We start from the raw sequence: 26,213 nt of genomic DNA, 5'->3' as shown, positions 1-26,213 counted from the left end.
ATTGATGGTATACTGAGCATGAACAGCATTCCTTAAATTATTGAATTAACAGGATAGACTAGCACTACAATGACCCTGAAGAAGAGAGTGACCATGGGAAGTGCATTGGGTAGGCATTTCCTACATTGTGAAAGTAAGTGGGGGAAAAAAACAGACTTGAAAATATGAAGATATACAGGCCTAAGTGCTGTGGGTGCATGTGGTTGCTTGAAGGGGGGGGGGAGGGAATGGACATTGAGAAGAGAGAGACATAGAGAGAGGAAGAAGGAGAGAAAGAGAGAGACCGGGAGCGTTTTAAGGCTTTCTGAAGGGGCATGACTGAGTGTGCAAAAAAATCAATAGTTGCCAAACATTGTAAGTTGGAGAATATCTTTGACCACTTGACACACTGCAAGACATACTTTGTAAACTTTGTACTGTTTTGATATCCATTTCCATTGTAAATCCATTCAGATTCTTCATTTTAGCACAGCGTAGCCGTCTGGAAGAGTCTGAGGAAAGAAGCCAACACACTTCCTTTTCCTGGTAATTGTAATCCAATGAAAGGGATCCATTTTCATCCAACAGTTTCAAGGTCTGTAGACTAGATCCATTTAATCGTGTGGTTGCTATGCAATCTGACCTTCCAATCAGTAGAGCTGGAGGAGCGTCGCCAGGGTCTGGAACACAAGAAAAAGACATTTGGAGAAATTGGGGAAAAACAACATGGTGGAAATCCTTCACAAAGAATATAAAATGCCTGTATCAACCCAGGAGGACTAAGAAGATATTAAACACAATGTGGATTTTCTTCTAGACATTTCTGTAATTTATAACTAAACAGAACAAACTCCTGAAAGAACATCAAAGCTACATCAAAACTACATCAGATTCAATAAAACAATTATGGTAATTACAATTTTCTATACAGCTGTTATCTCCTCCTCTACCCAATACACCCCTATGTCCATTATTGTCGTAGATGAGCTGGGAAAGCATATCTAAATAAAAGTCAGTTACCAGCTGTTTTCTCTATACATGAGCAAACTAACTTTGTTTCCCAATGAAAAGCGGAGGAAGATGAACAAAACGTTTTGTTCCACAGTCCAAGCTCCTTCCCCAGCTTTGTGTCAGAAGGGGGATTTAGCCCAGTGACTGATAGGCTAACACAACCCACTTCTGAGGCCTAACTGACAGTGTTTGTCCCCCCCACCTCTCTCTCTCTCACCTCTCTCTCTCTCTCTCTCTCATCTTCTCTCTCCTTTACCTGCTGTCTCGAACACTGAATGCTTGGCTATGATGCTGACCTGTTGCACCCTCTATAACCACGGGGATTATTTGACCCTGCTGGTCATCTATGTACATTTGAATGTCTTGAAGAACGATCTGTCCTTAATGACCATGTACCTTTATAATCTCCAGCTGGCACAGCCAGTATAGGACTGGCCACAGCTCAGAGCCTGGTTCCTCTCTAGGTTTCTTCCTAGGTTCCTGCCTTTCTAGGGATTTTTTCCAAGCCACTGTGCTTCTACATCTGCATTGCTTGTTCTTTGGGGTCTTTGGGGTCTTAGGCTGGGTTTCTGCACTTTGTGACAACTGCTTATGTAAAAGGGGCTTTATAAGCACATTTTGATTAATTCATTGCCACTGATCCCCCACAGAAGTTCAAGTCAGAGCTGGCTCTTCTAATATGGGCAATAAATTAGTGTGTCCACTGTGAAAAGCACTTTTCTTTACCATGATCCCTCTAAGTCAACCTTTAGGAGCTAGATAATATACCCTGAGATACTACTACAGCATGGATGGGGCATTGGTTCTTTCATACGAGCACATTGTCTGCGTCCCAAATGGCACTCTATTCTCTATGTAGTGTAATGCATTACATTTGACCAGAGCCCATAGGGAAATAGGGTGCCATTTTGGGCACAGCCAAGCTCTCTGGTAGAGACATTGTTCTCTTGAATGCAAAACTTTAGCTGTCATTCAACTCTACATATATCTACTGTACCACAAGAGTCAAACAATTACTATATATTTTTTTTTTAACCTTTATTTAACTAGGCAAGTCAGTTAAGAACAAATTATTATTTTCAATGATGGCCTAGGAACAGTGAGTTAACTGCCTTGTTCAGGGACAGAACAACAGATTTTTACCTTGCCAATCTTGCAACCTTTCGGTTACTAGTCCAATGCTCTAACCACTAGGCTACCTGCCTATCTACCTTCCACATCATTTCTAGAATTGCATTGAAATTGTCCAAGTTTTAGATTTTAAAAGAGGCAAACATACGTTTTTAACTAATGAAATGTCAGTTCAAGGTAAATGTCACAAAGTGTTGGACTATGTACTTTTTGGAACATGCAAGGTGAAAGCATTGTATTATATAATCATAACCTTGTAACATTGTGATGAAAACTGATTAAGTCAAATACACACTGTTAACCATTTTTGTAATTTTATCAGTAACTTACTGTATTAATCAATAGTATGATACTGCATGAACTGAATACAGCAGGTTGTAGAATGCACAGTAAAATAAGTACATTTGGCTACATCTCAGAAAGTTTTAAATGTTCAAGAGGAGTAAAACAAGGTTGTCCACTATCAGCATATCTATTTATTATTGCCATCAAAATGTTAGCTGGTAAAATTGGATCCAACAATAATATTATGGGATTAGAAATCCATGGCTTAAAAACAAAGGTGTCATTGTATGCTGATGATGCATGTTTTCTTTTAAAACCACAATTAGAATCCCTCCACAGCCTTAAAGGTTCTGATACTTTTTCTAACCTCTCTGTATTATAACCAAATTAGATCACAAAAAATATATACTTTTACATTATCGTGTAGTCTACCAATAAAATGGTCTGATGGGGATGTGGACATAGTTGGTATACATATCCCGAAAGAAAGAAATTATCTCACTCCAATACATTTTAATAGAAAGTTAGCAAAAATAAATAAGATCTTGCTACCATGAAAAGGAAAATACCTGTCTATTTGTGGAAAAATCACCCTGATGAACTCTTTAGTCATATCACAGTTGACCTATTTGTTATGGTTTTGCCTACACCCATAGACCTGCTTTTTAAATTATATGAACAAAAAATACTAAAATTTATTAGGAATGGCAAGCCAGACATAATTAAAAGGGCCTATTTATATAACGAATATGAATTCGGAGGGCAGAAATGGTTAAACATTAAAGCATTAGACCTCTCACTAAAGGCATCAGTCATGCAAAAGTTATACTTAAATCCGAAATGGTTCTCTAGTAAATTACTAAGAATGTCTCACCCCATGATCAAGAATGGCCTTTTTCCCTTCATTCAGATTACAACTGCTCATTTTCGGTTACATTAAAATGATACAATCTCCAAAATATTGTTGTTTTTTAAACAATCCTTACAAAGTACAACAGTGAAGAGGCAACTCCGGGATGCTGGCCATCTAGGCAGAGTTCTTCTGTCCAGTGTTTGTGTTATTTTGCCCATCTTAATCTGTTCTTTTTATTGGCCAGTCTGAGATATGGATTTTTCTTTGCAACTCTGCCTAGAAGGCCAGCATCCCGGAGTCGCCTCTTCACTGTTTACGTTGAGACTGATGTTTTGTGGGTACTATTTAATGAAGCTGTCAGTTGAGGACTTGTGAGGCATATGTTTCTCAAACTAGACACTCTAATGTACTTGTCCTCTTGCTCAGTTGTGCACCGGGCCTCCCACTCCTCTTTCTATTCTGGTTAGAGCCAGTTTGCGCTGTTCTGTGAAGGGAGTAGTGTACTAGCATTGTATGAGATCTTCAGTTTCTTGGCAATTTCTCGCATGGAATAGCCTTCATTTCTCAGAACAAGAATAGACTGAAGAGTTTCAGAAGAAAGTTAATAATGGCCATTTTGAGCCTGTAATCGAACCCACAAATCCTGATGCTCCAGATACTCAACTAGTCTAAAGAAGGCCAGTTTTATTGCTTCTTTAATCAGAACAACAGTTTTCAGCTGTGCTAACATAATTGCAAAAGGGTTCTCTAATGATCAAATAGCCCTTTAAAATTAAAAACTTGGATTAGCTAACACAACTTGCTGTTGGAACACAGGAGTGATGGCTGCTGATAATGGGCCTCTATACACCTTCATAGACATTCCATTAAAAATCAGTTGTTTCCAGCTACAATAGTCATTTACAACATTAACAATATGTACACTGTATTTCTGATCAATTTGATGTTATTTTGATGGACAACAAATGTGCTATTCTTTCAAAAACAAGGACATTTCTAAGTGACCCCAAACTTTTGAATGGTAGTGTATGTATATAGATATAAATATTTACCCCCAAAATATATGTGGGATTGGAAATGATGCAGACAATTGCATTGATGGAAGCAACAATCTAAAAGTACATACAGACCACATAAACCTGGCTTGTTAAATAAATGTACAAAATAAAACAAAAAAAAGAAGGTATTAAGTACAGTATACTCAGAGCAACATCAGCCAACCATCAGCCAACCCCTGAAAAAAAGGACATTTGTTTTACAGCAGACTGTAAGACCTTCTGGAATTTCAACAGTAAAACACTGTAGAATGCACAGTAAATATACTGCATTTTAGGAATTCTACCAACCTTTTCCTGAAATGCTATAGTAGCTTCTGACCAATTGCCGTCAGTCATGTACTGTAATTAAGAATACAGTACCATACCATATTTTTTGGAGTACCAAATACCTTTTGAACAATAGTGGGTGCATGGTATTGTTGTTTCTCAGTCATTAACATTTTGAGGCAGGTCTTGTAAGAGGCTGTATTTGTTGCACCTGTTAGTGAGAGTGCTGTAAGATCAGAGTGGCAGCAAATCTCAAACCTTTAACGGTTGAGTGGCTAGCCATGTCGTTTTGATCTGTTTTGCCCTGTAATCACTGTCCGTTTAGAAGCCTTTGTCAAAGGTCCTGAACAGTCATTCTGATTTTCATGTAAAAATGCCATTTTAGTGACTAAAATAGCACCCATAATACAGTATTTGTTTTGGATAAAAAGGCAAAAATTGTGAGAATAAGTACTTTATCTCTCATGGCTAATTACCAGGAGGTTTGAAAAGATGGGCTGAGTGGGCGGGGAGCTAATATTCATGAGTTCACCTTGACTGCAGCTCTTAGAAATGCCTACGTCAAGGAACTTGGACACAGTAAGCAGTGTTGCAGTAAAATAATCTCAAGCAAATCTAGGGATACACAAAACAACATTGACATTGAATCAATGACATCAAAGAAGTTTTATACATCTCCCGTTTGGCATGTCTTTCATAATGTAGTTCACCGCAGCACTGATGGACGTAATGACTTGACAACTGCATCTGTTTTGAACAACCCTTCTCCTTTTGTTCCATGCTGGCTGAAGACCTAGCTAGCCAGTAACTAGCTAACACCAGACACAGATGAAAGAGAAAACATATAAGTATCATTGCCATATATGAATAGGGTAAACTTGTAATTATATTTTCTGACACCCTACAGTCACATTTTGGCACCAGTAGAGTAGCTATCTAGCTATATAAACCATGCTCCTCTGTAAACACGCCGCGTTCAATGTTGGTTAAAAGGTGGTACTTATTTAAATTAGGTAAGAGAATATCATATGACCATTGGTGTATTAAAATTCATGTTAAAACCTCTTACATCTACACGTTCCGCTAGCGGAACGTCTGCTCCAATATCCAATGATGGGCGGGGCGCGAAATTCAAACTCCTCTAAAATCCGAAAACTTCCATTTTTCAAACATATGACTATTTTACAGCTATTTAACCTCTTACATCTAGGGGGCAGTAATTTCACGGCTGGATAAAAAACGTACCCGATTTAATCTGATTATTAGTCCTGCCCAGAAACTGGAATATGCATATAATTATTAGCTTTGGAGAGAAAACACTCCAAAGTTTCTGAAACTGTTTGAATGGTGTCTGTGAGTATAACAGAACTCCTATGGCAGGCAAAAACCTGAGATGCTTCTGTTCAGGAAGTACCCTGTCTGAACATTTCTTGCCCTTCTTGATTATCTCTATCGTTTACAAAGGATCTCTGCTCTTACGTGACACTTCTCACGTCAACAATGGAGTCTCACAGCCCGGGAAAAACAGGAATGATGTAATTCAAAGCCCTGGCTGAAGCACACGAGAGCAAAAGCTGAGTGGTCAGTCAATGGACTAAGCCTTAGGCGCGTGACACGCCCCGCCCCCGGCTTTCGGTTTTTTCCTCAGTTTACAGACAGGCAGATTCCCGGTCGGAATATTATCGCTTCTCTACGAGATAAATTGCATAAATATTGGTTTTAAACAGCGGTTGACATGCTTCGAAGTACGGTAATGGAATATTTAGAAATTTTTTGTCATATTTTGCGTCATGCTCGTGGCCGAGATTTAGCGTTGGGATAGTGTCTAGAACGCACGAACAAAACGTCGCTGTTTGGATATAACGATGGATTATTTGGGACCAAACCTACATTTGTTATTGAAGTAGAAGTCCTGGCAGTGTATTCTGATGAAGAACAAGCAAGGTAAGAACATTTTTCTTATAGGAAATGTGATTTTGGTGAAGGCTAAACTTGCAGGGTGTCTAAATAGCTAGCCCTGTAACGCCGGGCTATGTACTTACATTATTGCAAAATGTGCTTCATCCGAAAAGCTATTTTAAAATCGGACATATCGAGTGCATAGAGGAGTTCTGTATCTATAATTCTTAAAATAATTGTTATGCTTTTTGTGAACGTTTATCGTGAGTAATTTAGTAAAATCACCGGAAGTGTTCGGTGGGAATGCTAGTTCTGAACGTCACATGCTAATGTAAAAAGCTGGTTTTTGATATAAATATGAACTTGATTGAACAGACATGCATGTATTGTATAACACAATGTCCTAGGTGTGTCATCTGATGAAGATCATCAAAGGTTAGTGCTGCATTTAGATATGGTTTGGGTTTATGTGACATGATATGCTAGCTTGAAAAATGGCTGTGTGATTATTCCTGGCTGGGTACTCTGCTGACATAATCTAATGTTTTGCTTTCGCTGTAAAGCCTTTTTGAAATCGGACAGTTTGGTTAGATAAAGGAGAGTCTTGTCTTTAAATAGCTGTAAAATAGTCATATGTTTGAAAAGTGTAAGTTTTCGGATTTAGAGGAGTTTGAATTTCGCGCCCCGCCCATCATTGGATATTGGAGCAGACGTTCCGCTAGCGGAACGTGTAGATGTAAGAGGTTTTAAAGACAAGACTCTCCTTTATCTAACCAAACTGTCCGATTTCAAAAAGGCTTTACAGCGAAAGCAAAACATTAGATTATGTCAGCAGAGTACCCAGCCAGAAATAATCAGACACCCATTTTTCAAGCTAGCATATCATGTCACATAAACCCAAACCATAGCTAAATGCAGCACTAACCTTTTATGATCTTCATCAGATGACACACCTAGGACATTATGTTATACAATACATGCATGTCTGTTCAATCAAGTTCATATTTATATCAAAAACCAGCTTTTTACATTAGCATGTGATGTTCAGAACTAGCATTCCCACCGAACACTTCCGGTGATTTTACTAAATTACTCACGATAAACGTTCACAAAAAGCATAACAATTATTTTAAGAATTATAGATACAGAACTCCTCTATGCACTCGATATGTCCGATTTTAAAATAGCTTTTCGGATGAAGCACATTTTGCAATAATCTAAGTACATAGCCCGGCATCACAGGGCTAGCTATTTAGACACCCTGCAAGTTTAGCCTTCACCAAAATCACATTTCCTATAAGAAAAATGTTCTTACCTTGCTTGTTCTTCGTCAGAATACACTGCCAGGACTTCTACTTCAATAACAAATGTAGGTTTGGTCCCAAATAATCCATCGTTATGTTCCATCAAGACGTTTTGTTCGTGCGTTCTAGACACTATCCCAACGCTAAATCTCGGCCACGAGCATGACGCAAAATATGACAAAAAATTTCTAAATATTCCATTACCGTACTTCGAAGCATGTCAACCGCTGTTTAAAACCAATTTTTATGCAATTTATCTCGTAGAGAAGCGATAATATTCTGACCGTGAATCTGCCTGTCTGTATACTGAGGGAAAAACCGAAAGCCGGGGGCGGGTCGCGAGCGTAAGGCTTAGTCCATTGAGTGACCACTTAGCTTTTGCTCTCGTGTGCTTCAGCCAGGGCTTTGAATTACGTCATTCCTGTTTTTCCCGGGCTCTGAGACTTCATTGTAGACGTGCGAAGTGTCACGTAAGAGCAGAGATCCTTTGTAAAAGATAGAGAGAATCAACAAGGGCAAGAAATGTTCAGACAGGGTACTTCCTGAACAGAAGCATCTCAGGTTTTTGCCTGCCATAGGAGTTCTGTTATACTCACAGACACCATTCAAACAGTTTCAGAAACTGTGGAGTGTTTTCTCTCCAAAGCTAATAATTATATGCATATTCTAGTTTCTGGGCAGGACTAATAATCAGATTAAATCGGGTACGTTTTTTATCCAGCCGTGAAAATACTGCCCCCTAGCCATAAGAGGTTTTTAAGGTGATGTCACCCTATCCACTTAATAATCACACCTCCTGAATCCAAGTGTTTGATATGGGGAGGGGACATGTAACTATGATCAAACGTTATCAATGGATAAGCAAAATACATTTTTCATGCTTTGGTCATCATACTTTGATCTGGTTTCATCCAAATACCATCCAATTTCATGAAAAACAGGATTTTGACTGTTCATGACCTCTAAAAATGTACATTTGTTGATTGCTAAGCATACAAATATGATCATTTCTAGATAGGTCTAGTTGTGGCGGCAACCGGACTAGATTGTGAACACGTCTTAGCGGAGTGCATTGCTTGACTGCTGTGAGAGTGATATATATGCACAATATCGTTCGCAAACTGCAGCCCCTCAAATGATTCCTTCTCGAGATCGAGTTTGTGGAGCAGAGGCTGTGTATCTTTTCGTTCTACAAAGCTGTGTCAATTATAACACTCAATCAATTAATTGCATTCATTCTTGCACCATGCGATCAATTATCAGTTCTGTATTTTTCTTCTCTATGCTGCCTGCAGCATGATCTATTTTCCCTCACACACAGAAAGGGAGCACGTATCTGGAGCCGCTGAGCCTGAGGAGCATGTATTAATCCTGCTGTAGAACTCAATGAGCCCAGCAGTGGAAGCTCCTCGGGGGAGGAAGGGGAGGACAATCCTCCTCATTGAAATGAAAAAAAAAAAATTGTAAAACATTAAAAATGATACCATTTTTAGATAAAACTACACTAAATATAATCACATCACCAAATTATTGAATAAAACACTATTTTGCAAAGAAGGTCTACAGTAGCCTCAACAGCACTCTGTAGGGTAGCACCATGGTGTAATCGGAGGACATCAAGCTTCCGTCCTCTGCGTACATTGACTTCAATATAAAACCTAGGAGGCTCATGGTTCTCACTCCCTTCCATAGACTTACACAGTAATTATGACAACTTCCAGAGGACGTCCTCCAGCCTTGCAGCATTAACTGACATGTTGTCCCCCGATCGAAGGATCAGAGAAGTCATCTAGTACTGAAAGCATAAACTACAGCTAGCTAGCACTGCAGTGTATAAAATGTGGTGAGTAGTTGACTCAAAGAGAGAGAAAGACAATAGGTGAACAGTTTTGAACAAATTCATTCATTCCAAAACGAAGGAGAAGCTAGAGAGAGATTTTGTCATTCTTTTTCACTTTCAGTTTCACTTACTTAGCTAGCAAATGCTGCTAGCCAGTTTAGCCTAGGGATGCTATGTTAGCTAGCTGGCTATGACTTTCCAACACAACACTGGAACTCTTCCAAATCAAGGTAAGCTTTTGGTATTACTATTTTATTGCCACCGGGGCACGCCGGTGTAACTGCTTACTGACTGTACACTAACGTTACTGCATGATTGTAGCGGTTTACTAACGCGTTAGTTCTATTAGCTATGCTGACTATGACATTACTTTAGCTAATATGGTGACAACGATGTAGGATGTTTGTAGAGGTTTGGCTTGGATAGGTTTTTTCGCCTGGTCACATACAGCTGATTTGTTGTGCATTGAAGTCCACAAGAGAAGGGGAGAGAAGGAATACAACGTGGCTGTTATGAGAGTGAACTCGGTTTACTCGTGATCATGGGTGTATTCATTCCACGATTCTGTTGAAAAACTTTTCTTAAACGGAAGCAAGTGGAGCAAAACGGGGATAAACATACCTGAATTTATCCAAAATAAACTGACTAATAATTACACCCTATATCAGCTAGATGCAGGCAAGAGTGTGCAAGGCGGTATTGAATGTCACTGTCACCTAAATGTTTTCTCTTGACCTGTGTGCACCTACGTTGGAAACTTTAATTCATAGGCCAATTTGTTGCAACTTCATGATGGGTATAGGGAAAATTTGAGTATCACGTAGTAGCCTAAACCTATCGCTGTTACATTGAGCTGGGTGAATGGAATATGAATGACAGTCATCCAATATGCTGTAATAGAAACAAGACCATTCCCAAGTGGGCTATCATGTTCCTTTTATTGAGGAGTGGCTTCCGTGGTGGAGCGCTGCAGAGATGGTGTTCCTTCTGGAAGGTTCTCCCATCTCCACATAGGAACTCTGGAGCTGTCAGAGTCACCATCGGGAACTTGGTCACCTCCCTGACCAAGGCCCTTCTCCCCTGATTGCTCAGTTTGGCCGGGCATCCAGCTCTAGGAGAATGATTTAATACATTTTACAATAAGGCTGTAATGTAACAAAATGTGGAAGAAGGGATAGGGTCTGAATACTTTCCGAATGCATTGTATATCATGAAATGTCTTCTTCTTTGCGTGGTTTTCCAGCAGACTAAACGCTTTGTTGCGTTTTGTTGCCTTTTACAGTTTGGAAAGTGCATTGCACATTTGTACACAAGAAAAGGTGAAAAAAACGAAATTGCACCACCATGTTAACCTATATACAGTACCAGTCAAAAGTTTTGACACACCTATTCAATGTTTTTCCTATTATTTTGACTATTTTCTACATTGAAAAATAATAGTGAAGAAATCAAAACTATGAAATAACACATATGGAATCATGTAGCAACCAACATTTTTTTAAACAAATCTAAATATATTTTATATTTGAGATTCTTCAAAATAGCCACCCTTTTCCTTGATGACAGCTTTGCACACTCTTGGCATTCTCTCAACCAGCTTCATGTTTGGAGAAGTTTTAGCAAATTTATTGAAAATACAGAAATATCTCATTTACACCTCTGAGCCAATACATGTTAGAATCACCTTCGGCAGCGATTACAACTGTGAGTCTTTCTGGGCAGCTAGCTAGTGTGCGAGGCCGTATTGAACGTGTCAATGTCTGCCACCTTGCTCAAATGTCTCTAGACCTGTGTGCACCTACGTTGTAAACTTTCATTCATAGGCTAGGTTATAGCAACATCATGATGGGTATTTGGAAAATTTGAGTTTTATGTAGTAGCCTAAACCCATCAATGTTACATTGAGCTGGGTGAATGGAATATGAATGACAGTCATCCAATATGCTGTAATAGAAATGAGACCATGTTCATAAAACATTTTTGCGTCCTCCCTCATTTTAAACAGCACTGACCGCCACTGCCTTTACAGATAATTGTTTATGTAGGGTGCAGAGACGAGGTAGTAATACAAATAAAATAAAATAAAACGTTTTAAACACTATTATTGCACACAGAGTGAGTCCATGCAACTTGTTATATGACTTGTTAAGCAAATTTTTACTCCTGAATATATTTAGGCTTGGCATTACAAAGGGGTTGAATAATTATTGATTCAAGATGTTTCAGCTTTTCATTTTTTAATTTGTAAGCATTTTTAAAAACATAATTCCACTTTGACATTATGGGGTATTGTGTGTATGCCAGTGACACAAAATGTAAATGTAATAAATGTTTTATTCAGATTGTAACACAACAAAATGTGGAAAAAGTCATGGGGTGTGAATACTTTCTGTAGGCACTGTACCACTATCCCCAACACGCCCCAACAGATCCTACACCAGGCCATCGGCCTGGGAGGCTGGAACCCCTTCTCTCAAAACCCCCTGTAGGTTTTCTCCACTAAAATCTCTGATATCCAAAATCTTCTCTGCTGCTGTTACTACCAATTCAAACTTCTGGCATTTCCTTTCCATCTTTAATGACAATAGCAATACATGCCAAGAAGTCAACCTTACTAAAGCACAAACTGTTCAGGTCACTTTCTACTGGCCAACTACTCACAGGGATCCTTTCAGGCTCCCTCACCCTTTGTCCACCATCCTCTACTTTCCTCACTGACTCAGCATATGACACTTTGCTTTCACCCTGGAAATGTTAATCTGTTTCACTTGTAAAGGACATTTCTGATCCCCAACAACATGGCCACCCCCACCAATGAAACACCACTTTTTCCCCCGAAACTACACAGTCAAAATTGAAGACCAATGTATCCTTAACTACAACATTTTCAGTAACGGTTACACAAATATTTTACTTGCTACAACTGTGATATTGTCCTGTGTGGCTCAGTTGGTTGGCACTTGCAATGCCAGGGTTGTGGGTTGATTCCCATTGGGGACAAGTATGGAAATAGTGTCCACTCACTACTGTAAGTTTCACTGGATAAGAGTGTCTGCTGAAATGTAATTATACATTTTTATTTTATCAACCTTGGTTGAATGCACTGACTCTAAGTTGTTTAGGACAAGAGCGCCAGCTAAATGACCAAAATATAAATGTAAATATAAAATTGAAAACTTGCAAAGAACACTGGGTAATATGTCGCTGCATGGGCAATTCCAGTAATATACTGTAAAATAGATTATAGTAATATTTTTGTGCTATAAAATGGATTACCATACAATGGATTACAGTAGCTGTACTGTAAAATAAGTTCCAGTAATTTACTGGCTATTTGCTGCCAGTAAGTTATTGTACATTTTACAGGAAATGTTTTACAGTGTAGAAGAAGAAAACAAGTCAATGCTTTATATTTTCTAAACTTGAAATAAACATTAAACCCCTTAATATGTTGTTCATCCTCTACATCTCCCCATCTCATGGCCTCTGAGAAAATATGCTCCTTAAATTTATATTCATGAGCTTATACAACTAATGGTAAACCCATAGTTATCCCTGTACTGCAATCTTTCTCTGCTAAATGAATATTAATGTGTGTGAGCATTAGGTTCAGTTAAGTTTATGGGTAATCATATTCAGTTTATTCCTGGTAGGAAACCAGTCACATTGATTAAAACTGGCAACAGTGTGACTCTCCCCAGCTAGGTGTGCTGCTTTGTTTGCCAGTTATTGGACCATAACATAAATCAAGGCAACGCCAGGTATTGTCTCACCACAAAACTCTCCCAGAGTGTTGAGATGGTTCCCATTTAAAACCTCAGAATCCTTAAATCCGTCATTATCCTAAACTGACTGTCTACTACCACATTCCCTGGTGGAAGACATATTTTTTATTTAACTAGGCAAGTCAGTTAAGAACAAATTCTTATTTACAATGACGGCCTACAGTACACCGGCCAAACCCCGAAGACGCTGGGCCAATTTAGCACCGCACTATGGGACTCCCAATCACAGGCGGTTGTGATACAGCCTGGATTCAAACCAGGGTGTCTATAGTGACCACTCTAGCACTGAGATGCAGTGCCTTAGACCGCTGCGCCACTCGGGGGAAGATAGATGTGGTCAGTGGTGGAACAAATTAATAGTTCCTCTACTGAAGCTACCCAATGCTGAAAAACAAAGTTTAAGATGAACTAGGCCTAATCATATACGGACACCCAGAATGGTTGAACAAAGAACCAACATTGTATCGTCTATGTTTATTAATAGAAATGAAGAATATATGGCATATATGCAGATGATGTTGTTTGTAATACACTTCTCTTAGTCTCACCTTGTTTGGCTGTGCAGGACATTCTGTCATTCTGTAAGATGTATCCCTCTGTACAGCTGCATCTATATGAGCCGTAGGTGTTCAGGCAGGTTTGGCTACATGCTCCATACACAGCACATTCATCATGATCTGGGCAGAAAGGGAGAGCCATTTCTAACAAATTAGGTGTGCTCAAACATGACCCAAATACATAAAGTATACTTAATGTGGCCCTCACTCTACCACCTTAGAAAGGGTTACCACACAACCAAGGAACTTACGTTGGAAAGTCATTGGATCCTGTAGTGTGAAAACTGTCACTCCAGGCACTCTTTTCTACTCTTTATGCTACAGGCATATTCCTAGCCTCGTTTTCGAAACATAAATATTTTTATATATACTTATATAATACTTCACTAATATATTTTAATATATTTACATAGCTCTGTGATAACTAGACTTAAGAATATTTAAAATGATCTAAATTGGAACAATTAAAATATATTTAATGTTTTAATGTCCATTTTATTTGTTTTTATTAGCATTTAAGTATATTAAATACATGTTTGTACTTAAGTATATTCTTAGTATATTAGATAAAGAGCAAAACAAATATACTTTGAATACACCTTAATTACATTTTATGTATAGTTATCCTAAATTTGAAGTATACTAAAATGGTATTTTAATTATAATTTAATTACTTTTTTTACAAATAGGCATTTCAGAAATAGTCTCATTCATTAACCACATTTGATGTTGTAATTAGCCATGTAAAGGTTACATTGACAGACCAAAGAATCTTCTCAACCAATGTTAACATGCTATTTACAAAACAGTTATAGCTGGGGCAGCAACTTACAAGTAATATGTATAATAACCGTGCACTAATTGGATTTCACACTTTAGTTGTTCATATTATGGTGATAAATTAACATTTCAATAAAATGTGTAACATGTAATGTGCAATTAAAAGTACAACATCATTGAGTTTGAAAATGAACATCAAAACATTTGAATGAGCTAAATATGAGGAACAATATCATGAATCAAAACTTCAGCTGCTGAAAAGGATGCTGGGTAATATGCACATTTTTGGCAAATGCATTTTGAACGTATGCAATATTTTGTGGACATAAATATACTTTTTTGAAAGTATACTTCAGTATATTTTCTTGAGATACAAAAAGGTATACTCTCAGGAAGCATGTTCCTCAGCTGTGCATGTTTCCTTATGTGGAATAAACAATTGTTATCATTGTCAACCGTCTCTGCACTCTTCTGAACTCAAATTCAGAAAGTACTTCAGAACTCATTATTGGCACAGAAACTACAGTGCCTTGCAAAAGTATTCATACCCCTTGGATTTCTTCACATTTTATTGCAACAAAGTGGGATTCAAATGGATTTAATTGTAATTTATGGTCAACAGTCTACACAACAGACTCTGTTATGTTAAAGTGTAAGACAATTAGTATTTTTTTTTAAAGATTGATAGAAATACACTGCTCAAATAATAAAAGGAACACTTAAACAACACAATGCAACTCCAAGTCAATCACACTTCTGTGAAATCAAACTGTCCACTTAGGAAGCAACACTGATTGACAATAAATTTCACATGCTGTTGTGCAAATGCAATAGACAACAGGTGGAAATTATAGGCAATTAGCAAGACACCCCCAATAAAGGAGTGGTTCTGCAGGTGGAGACCACAGACCACTTCTCAGTTCCTATGCTTCCTGGCTGATGTTTTGGTCACTTTTGAATGCTGGCGGTGCTTTCACTCTAGTGGTAGCATGAGACGGAGTCTACAACACACACAAGTGGCTCAGGTAGTGCAGCTCATCCAGGATGGCACATCAATGCGAGCTGTGATAAGAAGGTTTGCTGTGTCTGTCAGCGTAGTGTCAAGAGCATGGAGGCGCTACCAGGAGACAGGCCAGTACATCAGGAGACGTGGAGGAGGCCGTAGGAGGGCAACAACCCAGCAGCAGGACCGCTACCTCCGTCTTTGTGCAAGGAGGAGCAGGAGGAGCACTGCCAGAGCCCTGCAAAATGACCTCCAGCAGGCCAGAAATGTGCATGTGTCTGCTCAAACGGTCAGAAACAGACTCCATGAGGGTGGTATGAGGGCTCGACGTCCACAGGTGGGGGTTGTGCTTACAGTCCAACACCGTGCAGGACTTTTGGTATTTTCCTAGAGAACACCAAGATTGGCAAATTCTCCACTGGCGCCCTGTGCTCTTCACAGATGAAAGCAGGTTCACACTGAGCACATGTGACAGACGTGACAGAGTCTGGAGACGCCGTGGAGAACGTTCTGCTGCCTGCAACATCCTCCAGCATGATCGGTTTGGCGGTGGGTCAGTCATGGTTTGGGGTGGCATTTCTTTGGAGGGCCGCACAGCCCTCCATGTGCTCGCCAGAGGTAGCCTGACTGCCATTAGGTACCGAGATGAGATCCTCAGACCCCTTGTGAGACCATATGCTGGTGCGGTTGGCCCTGGGTTCCTCCTAATGCAAGAATATGCTAGACCTCATGTGGCTGGAGTGTGTCAGCAGTTCCTGCAAGAGGAAGGCATTGATGCTATGGACTGGCCCGCCCGTTCCCCAGACCTGAATCCAATTGAGCACATCTGGGACATCATGTCTCGCTCCATCCACCAACGCCACGTTGCACCACAGACTGTCCAGGAGTTGGCGGATGCTTTAGTCCAGGTCTGGGAGGAGATCCCTCAGGAGACCATCCGCCACCTCATCAGGAGCATGCCCGGGCGTTGTAGGGAGGTCATACAGGCACGTGGAGGCCACACACACTACTGAGCCTCATTTTGACTTGTTTTACGGACATTACATCAAAGTTGGATCAGCCTGTAGTGTGGGTTTCCACTTTAATTTTGAGTGTGACTCCAAATCCAGACCTCCATGGGTTGATAAATTGGATTTCCATTGATTATTTTTCTGTGATTTTGTTGTCAGCACATTCAACTATGTAAAGAAAAAAGTTTTTATTAAGATTATTTCATTCATTCAGATCTAGGATGTGTTATTTTAGTGTTCCCTTTACTTTTTTGAGTGTAAGTATTCAGCTCCCTTAGTCAATACATGTTAGAAACACCTTTGGGTCTTCTTGGGTAAGCCTCTAAGGGCGTTGAACACCTGGATTGTACAATATTAACCTATAATTATTTTCATAATTCTTCAAGCTCTGTCAAGATGTTGGGGAACATTGCTAGACAGCAATTTTCAGGTCTTGCCATAGCTTTTCAAGACATTTTAAGTCAAAACTGTAACTTGGCCACTTGGTCTTCTTGGTAAGCAACCAGTGTAGATTTGGCCTTGTGTTGTAGGTTATTGTCCTGCTGAAAGTTGAATTCCTCTACTAGTGTCTGGTGTAAAGCACACTTATGTAGGTTTTCCTCTAGGATTTTGCCTGTGCTTAGCTCCATCCTGTTTCTTTTTATCCTGAAAAACTCCCCAATATGTCAAGCATACACATACCATTATGCAGCCAGCACCATGCTTGGAGGCAGTTAATCAGTGATGTGTTGTGTTGGATTTCCCCCAAACATAAGGCTTTGCATTTAGGCCAAAAAGTGTGCTCCTTCGCCGTGTTTTTTGTTGTTGTTGCAGTATTACTTTAGTGCCTTGTTGCATACAAGATGTATGTTTTGGTAACATCACATTCCTGTCCTGCAGCTCAGTTCAGAAGGTAGTGTATACATAATCCACAGCTTAATTATTAACTTCACCATCATTAAAGAGATATTCAATGTCTGATTTGATATTGTTACCTATCTACCAATCAATGCCATTCTTTATGAGGCTTTTGAAAGGCTCCCTGGTCTTTGTAGTTGAATCTGTACTTGAAATTCAATACTTGACTGAGGGAATTTACAGATGTTGTATTTATGGGGAACAGAAGAAGGATTAGTAATTTAAAATCATGCCAACCCGTATTATTTCACAAAGAGTGAGCATCTAACATATTATGTGATTTGTTATGCCAAATTGTACTCCTGAACTAATTGAGGCTTGCCTAACCAAATTTGTATTGATCTTACCATTTTTTTATACATCTTCCCCTTTGACATTACAGTATTTTGAGAAAATTGTTGACCAAAACAATTCAATGAAATTAATTTTAACTCCACTATGTAACACAATAAAATCTGAAGAAATCAAAGGGGTATAAATACTTTTGCAAGGCACTGTATACTTTTAGAGTACTTAATCTCCATCCGGCACAGCCAGAAGAGGACTGGCTACCTCTCAGAGCCTGGTTCCTCTCTAGGTTTCTTCCTAGGTTCCTCCCAAGGAGTTTTTCCTAGCCACCATGCTTCTACATCTCCATAGCTCTGCTGATGTAAAAAGGGCTTTATATACACATTTGATTGATTGAACCACTCCACAAATTTCTTGATTACAAAATATACTTTTGGCAAGTCGGTTAGGACATCTACTTTGTGCATGACACAAGTCATTTTTCCAACAGTTGTTTTACAGACAGATAATTTCCCTTATAATTCAATGTATCACAATTCCAGTGGGTCAGAAGTTTACGTACACTAAGTCGACTGTGCCTTTAAACATCTTGGAAAATTCCAGAAAATTATGTCATGGCTTTAGAGGCTTCTGATAGCTAATTGACATCATTTGAGTCAATTGGAGGTGTACCTGTGGATGTATTTCAAGGCCTACCTTCAAACTCAGTGCCTCTTTGCCTGACAACATGGGAAAATCAAAAAAAATCAGCCAAGACCTCAGAAAAAAATTGTAGACCTCCACAAGTCTGGTTCATCCTTGGGAGCAATTTCCAAACGCCTGAAGGTACCACGCTCATCTGTACCAACAATAGTACGCAAGTATAAACACCATGGGACCACGCAGCCGTCATACCGCTCAGGAAAGAGACGCGTTCTGTCTCCTAGAGATGAACGTACTTTGGTGCGAAAAGTGCAAATCAATCTCAGAACCACAGCAAAGGACCTTGAGAAGATGCTGGAGGAAACAGGTACAAAAGTATCTTTATCCGCAGTAAAACAAGTCCTGTATCGACATAACCTGAAAGGCCGCTCAGCAAGGAAGAAGCCACTGCTCCAAAACCGTCATAAAAAACCCAGACTATGGTTTGCAACTGCACATGGGGACAAAGATCATACTTTTTGGAGAAATGTCCTCTGGTCTGATGAAACAAAAATATAACTTTTTGGCCATAATGACCATCGTTATGTTTGGAGGAAAAAGGGGGAGGCTTGCAAGCCGAAGAACACCATCCCAACCATGAAGCATGGGGGTGGCAGCATCATGTTGTGGGGGTGCTTTGCTGCAGGAGGGACTGGTGCACTTCACAAAATAGATAGCATCATGAGAAGGAAAATTATGTGGATATATTGAAGCAACATCTCAAGACATCAGTCAGGAAGTTAAAGCTTGGTTGCAAATAGGTCTTCCAAATGGACAATGACCCCAAGCATACTTCCAAAGTTGTGGCAAAATTGCTTAAGGACAACAAAGTCAAGGTATTGGAGTGGCCATCACAAAGCCCTGACCTCAATCCTATAGAAAATTTGTGGGCAGAACTGAAAAAGCGTGTGTGAGCAAGGAGGCCTACAAACCTGACTCAGTTACACCAGCTCTGTCAGGAGGAATGGGCCAAAATTCACCCAACGTTTTGTGGGAAGCTTGTGGAAGGCTATCCAAAACGTTTGACCCAAATGAAACAATTGAAATGCAAATCTACCAAATACTAATTGAGTGTATGTAAACTTCTGACCCACTGGGAATGTGATGAAAGAAATAAAAGCTGATAAAAGGATTACATTTGTATGTGTGTTTAAGTTTAATGATAGTGAACATTTAGTATACTTAAAGACTGAAAACCAAATAATAAAAAGTACACTTTTAATAAGTGTATTGAAGGTTTATGATAGTATATTTATAGTAAACTTTAGATATACTAGAAAAGTAGAAGTATATTATAATGTTTTGTATATTTAAGTCTATCATTGCCATCATGAACCAAACATTGGTTACATATCTGACCTGACCTTTGATATGTCACAGCAGCTGTCAGACTGGACTGGGCTGCTACTTAAGGGGTCTGAGGGAAGAACTCCTTGCCCTGCAGACAGATGGTTCTCATTTCCAACAGGCCTCCTGCCTGCGCTAGTGATTCGAGAAGTTTGGCAGAGGGTGAAGGAGAAAAGAGATAGCGTTAACGATACCTACCTCTGCAGCTTGTCCCATCCTCGCTGACCTCAAAGCCGTCAGCGCAGAAACAGAAGGTGCCGTTTCTCGTCATGACACAGCCGTAGCGGCAACGCAGCTCATGGCAGGCTGACAGCAGCTCTGAGAGAGAGAGAGAGAGAGAGAGAGAGAGAGAGAAAATCAATAGGTGTGTTGCGCAACAGTTACTATCAGTCTCTGGGAAATGCCGAACAGAAATACACTGTAAACTGATATTAGTAGATATGCTCTCTGCAGACAGCCTTCTTATAATCTCAGAGAAATCACAGAAGCTAATAGAGGAGAAGAAAAAGGATCAAAGTACATTCGTTTTCCATTTACAGACTAAACCTGCATGTACTGTGCTGCACTCAATTATACTAATAATTGAAGCAGAGTACCCTAAGTTTATTGTAGTCGTCAAGGATGACAGCTGATGTCAGTCGTGACCAGTGCTACCAATGAAAAACTTGCTCACAGTACAGAACAGATACTAGAAGCAGGAACGACCCATAGAGCCTATATCTCCTTTTTCTGTAGCGTGAGGCAGCTTGATGTACAAGTACATCCCCAGGACAGGCCGGGATGCTAGTCTATCGCAAGCAAAGCAGTCTAAAATTACTTTGTGGGACTTACAACAAAGGAGATATCAGTCTTGTATTCTAGCACACTTCTAGTACACCTTGTATTCTAGTACAATGACAGAAGTTCTGAGAGGTGTAACTTCTCTTGTCTGAAGCTGCTAGAGTTCATTCTATTGTTAGGATGTTCTCTGTGTTACACCATTCTCTGTATAGAACAGAACAAAAGACTGGCAATTTAAGACTTGATAGACGTTCAATGGAATAAGTGACAGATAGAAAAGAATGAGCTTCAAAAATAGCGAAAAAAGGTTTTAACTGTTGAAATATGGATATGCCGCCCCTGAACATTAATTTCTGTCAAATAGAAACCGTGAGGATGAAGCCTGTTAAGACTGTTCATTGATTTGGCTTGTTTTCTTCTATTACCAACAACAGAGCACTATTTGGTGTTTAAAACAATCTGGGAACCTTGTGGTAGAACCAAGCAAACTCCTGACAACATTATGCTTAGACAGGAAGACATCGGTGAGCTCAGACAATAACCAATAACCAAAGCCTCAGTACATCACTATCTATGGAGTGAAAGAGAGAGCCAACAGAACAGAAATAAATAGATTCATATTGGTCTTGTTTTTAGGAATTAAAATGCATTTATAAACTGACAACTGTGGTATACGGTTAGATATACCACGGGTATGACGAAACATTTATTTTGACTGCTCTAATTACATTGGTAACCATAATAGCAATAAGGCACCTCGGGGGTTTGTGGTATATGGCCAATATACCACAGCTAAGGGCTGTATCCAGGCACTCTGCGTTGTGTCGTTCATAAGAACAGCCCTTAGCCGCGGTATATTGGCCATATACCACACCCCCTCTTGCCTTATTGCTTAACTATACCGAGGAAGTTGACAGTTTAAAAGCGTAGAATGCTTCATAGATTTATAGAGGCGTCAGAAGTACATTTTTCATGATGTGTCTTTGCAGGCCGCTTGCTGACACATGAAGATGTATTGGTTGGGTGGATAGATGGCAGGTGCAATATACAAGCTGTCCGGGTGGCTGTTGGAACCTAGTACATTAACTAGTAAGGATAAAGACATCTCAGATGGATCATTTCATTTCAAAGGCATGTTTGAAATAATTTTGTATGAATCCCAATGCAATGCTGTACAGTACACATGAATATACACACACACTCACACATTCATACATACATGTATACTAACTCAGCTCACACACGCACACACACACACACACACACAGTGCACAAACACGCATGCCCACACACGCCCAAAAACACACATACAAATGCACACTGACATACACACTAAGGTAATTAACTGTCTGAATAAATCATACAGTGCATTCGGGAAGTATTCAGACCCCTTGACTTTCTCCACATTTGTTACGGTACAGCCTTATTCTTAAAATGATGAAATAGTTTTTTTCCCCTCATCAAATCAAATCAAAGTTTATTTGTCACGTGTGCCGAATACAACAGGTGTAGACCTTACAGTGAAATGCTTACTTACAGGCTCTAACCAGTATTGCAAAAAAGGTATTAGGTGAAGAATAGGTAGGTAAAGAAATAAAACAACAGTAAAAAGACAGGCTATATACAGTAGCGAGGCTATAAAAGTAGCGAGGCTATAAAAGTAGCGAGGCTACATACAGACACCGGTTAGTCAGGCTGATTGAGGTAGTATGTAAATGTAGATATGGTGACTATTCATATATGATGAAAAGAGAGTAGCAGTAGCGTAAAAGAGGGGTTGGCGGGTGGTGGGTGGGCCACAATGCAGATAGCCCGGTTAGCCAATGTGCGGGAGCACTGGTTGGTCGGCCCAATTGAGGTAGTATGTACATGAATTTATAGTGAAAGTGACTATGCATATATGATAAACAGAGAGTAGCAGCAGCGTGCAAATAGTCCGGGTAGCCATTTGATTACCTGTTCAGGTGTGTTATGGCTTGGGGGTAAAAACTATTGAGAAGACTTTTTGTCCTAGACTTGGCACTCCGGTACCGCTTGCCTTGCGGTAGTAGAGAGAACAGTCTATGACTGGGGTGGCTGGGGTCTTTGACAATTTTTAGGGCCTTCCGCTGACACCGCCTGGTGTAGAGGTCCTGGATGGCAGGCAGCTTAGCCCCAGTGATGTACTGGGCCGTGCGCACTACCCTCTGTAGTGCCTTGCGGTCAGAGGCCGAGAAATTGCCATACCAGGCAGTGATGCAACCAGTCAGGATGCTCTCGATGTTGCAGCTGTAGAACCTTTTGAGGATCTCAGGACCCATGCCAAATCTTTTTAGTTTCCTGAGGGGGAATAGGCTTTGTCGTGCCCTTTTCACGACTGTCTTGGTGTGTTTGGACCATTCTAGTTTGTTGTTGATGTGGACACCAAGGAATTTGAAGCTCTCAACCTGCACCGCTACAGCCCCATCGATGAGAATGGGTGCGTGCTCGGTCCTCCTTTTCCTGTAGTCCACAATCATCTCCGTAGTCTTGGTGACGTTCAGGGATAGGTTGTTATTCTGGCACCACCCGGCCAGGTCTCTGACTTCCTCCCTATAGGCTCGTCGTCTCGTCTCGTCGTTGTCGGTGATCAGGCCTACCACTGTTGTGTTGTCTGTAAACTTAATGATGGTGTTGGAGTCATGCCTGGCCATGCAGTCGTGGGTGAACAGGGAGTACAGGAGGGGACTGAGCACGCACCCCTGGGGGGCTCCAGTGCTGAGGATCAGCGTGGCAGGTGTGTTGCTACCTACCCTTACCACCTTGGGGTGGCCCGTCAGGAAGTCCAGGATCCAGTTGCAGAGGGAGGTGTTTAGTCCCAGGATCCTTAGCTTAGGGATGAGCTTTGAGGGTACTATGGTGTTGAACGCTGAGCTGTAGTCAATGAACAGCATTCTTACATAAGTGTTCCTTTTGTCCAGGTGGGAAAGAGCAGTATGGAGTGCAATAGAGATTGCATCATCTGTGGATCTGTTTGGGCGGTATGCAAATTGGTGGGTCTAGAGTTTCTGGTATAATGGTGTTGATGTGAGCCATTACCAACCTTTCAAAGCACTTCATCAATCGACACACAATACCCCATAATGACAAAGCAAAAATGGGTTGTATTTGGGGAGTTTCTCCCATTCTTCTCTGCAGATCCTCTCACGCTCTGTCAGGTTGAATGGGGAGCGTCGCTGCACAGCTATTTTCAGGTCTCTCCAGAGATGTTAGATGGCTGTGGCTGGGCCACTCAAGGACATTCAGTGACTTGTCCCGAAGCCACTCCTGCATTGTCTTGGTTGTGTGCTTAGGGTCGTTGTCCTGTTGGAAGGTGAACCTTAGCCCCTGTCTGAGGTCTTGAGCACCCCGGAGCAGGTTTTCATCAAGGATCTCTCTGTACTTTGCTCTGTTAATCTTTTTCTCGATCCTGACTAGTCTCCCAGTCCCTGCCACTGAAAAACATCCCCACAGCATGATGCTCCTGCCACCGTGCTTCACCGTAGGGATGGTGCCAGGTTTATGGTACCCTTCCCCAGATCTGAGCCTTGACACAATCCTGTCTTGGAGCTCTACAGACAATTCCTTCGACCTCATTGCTTTGTTTTTGCTCTGACATATACTGTCAACTGTGGGACCTTATATAGACAGGTGTGTGCCTTTCCAAATCATGTCCACTCAATTAAATTTACCACAGGTGGACTCCAATCAAGTTGTAGAAACATCTCAAAGATGATCACTGGAAACAGGATGCACCTGAGCTCAATTTAGAGTCTCATTGCAAATGGTCTGATTACTTATGTAAATAAGGTATTTCTGTTTTATATTTTTTATAAAAACATTAGCAAAAATTTCGAAAAACCTGTTTTGCTTTGTCATTATGGGGTATTGTGTATAGATTGATGAGGGAAAAAATTATATAATCAATTTTAGAATATGGCTGTAACGTAACAGAATGTGGAAAAAGTCAAAGGGTGTGAATACTTTCCAAATGTACTGTATTTAACTGGCAAGAGCTGTATTTGACACAGACCATGTCATTTATGTAACAAAGACATACTTTGTTGAAATAGCTCAAATGCACCAAGCTGTCTGTGTATTTTGTGGTGCATGTACTCTGTAAAGCCCACCCGCTAGTATTGTTTCTCTTGATCCTTTCTTCTATGCCCAGTAAGATTCAGGCATTATCGTTCAGGATGTGTTAACTGGCATGCTTCCCTGTTTTGTGGGAAGAGAACATGCAAAACGACTAGACGCTGGGCCCAAAGATATCCAAACCAAAGCTAATCCGCATATCTCCTAGCAGACACCAGACCATCTATTTCACTCCCAGACAAAAGGCTGGGTAAGGAGAGATGCCTGCCTTTTGCTCTGTTGCTAAAGCAACTGCCAAACCTTGGGTACCACCTTAAATGTAGCATTCATAAAGCCTTCATGTGCATGACAGTTATAATGTCCTTCATATGTTTTTATATATTTTGAGTGCATCATTGAGCAGTCACCTCTAATCACCTCTAGAGATGTTCTATGGCTGACTGGAGGTTTGTTTGCTCAGTCACAGGTAAAATGTTTTTTTTTTTAAATAGCATTCGTTTCACTTATGCATCAGGGACTAACTACTGTAGAGGAGCAGCTACAGAGAGATGCAAAGCAGATGATAAGTGCATCGCTACGCCCATAGGGAGACGGAGTGCAGAGCAATATAATATTTATTTTGTGATTTTAAAGCTCAGACATAGAAGCGGATAAATAGACTATGTACTTGGCCAACTGGAAGGACATGCTTTCAGGTGTTCTCATTTCATTTTAAATGTGTAGTTCATAATTTAGAGAACAATGCTGGAGATATTGAATTAATGTTATAGACATTGCAATCAAATTAACATTAACATCTTATACTGTTTGTCCAATGTTGCACAAGCATTTGATTTTATGTGATATAGGTAAGATAGAGGCTTGGTTGGAGATAACTAAGGACAGGACAAGATATGATTCTATATGGAGGCTTTTCGAAAATAAACATTCATGGGACCAGTGCCCTTAGCTAACTACCAGCTCCGTTGCTAACAAGTATAGCTGGTCCCATTGTTGCAAAGAGCTTTAGGATATTAGAATCCTCTTTTCTTAATGTCACGAAAAATGTCGTAGTGGAGAGAAGAGGACCAAAATGCAGCGGGTATATGGTGGGTGGCTGCCGTCAATGACGGCACTGTGCTACACCCCCCCTCCCCAACCCACCTATATCTGGAGGTGGCTCCGGTTCTGGCAGTTCTGGGCAGACGGGCCACCCCGGCAGCTCCGGGCAGACGGGCCACTCGGACTGGGCCGGAGGACAGTCGGGCCACTCTGGCAGACCCGGAGGACAGTCGGGCCACTCTGGCAGACCCGGAGGACAGTCGGGCCACTCTGGCAGACCCGGAGGACAGTCGGGCCACTCTGGCAGACCCGGAGGGCAGTCGGG

The 26,213-nt window shown here is 40.5% G+C and overlaps 1 protein-coding gene across 1 annotated transcript in view; it reads right to left on the bottom strand.

Annotated features, from left to right (window-relative positions):
• LOC115156297 (low-density lipoprotein receptor-related protein 1B-like) overlaps nt 1–26,213 on the bottom strand; it is a 575,728-nt gene that overhangs the window by 279,342 nt on the left and 270,173 nt on the right. The window contains exons 4-6 of the mRNA XM_029703749.1: nt 20,174–20,293; nt 13,961–14,089; nt 402–659 (exon numbers count right to left, since the gene is read on the bottom strand). Of these exons, the coding sequence (XP_029559609.1) occupies nt 402–659; nt 13,961–14,089; nt 20,174–20,293 (507 nt within the window). The remainder of the gene's footprint in view (nt 1–401; nt 660–13,960; nt 14,090–20,173; nt 20,294–26,213) is intronic.

The sequence above is a fragment of the Salmo trutta genome, chromosome 20, assembly GCF_901001165.1.
Source record: "Salmo trutta chromosome 20, fSalTru1.1, whole genome shotgun sequence".
NCBI classification, from domain to species: domain Eukaryota; kingdom Metazoa; phylum Chordata; class Actinopteri; order Salmoniformes; family Salmonidae; genus Salmo; species Salmo trutta.
This window is presented reverse-complemented; position numbering and strand designations above follow the sequence as displayed.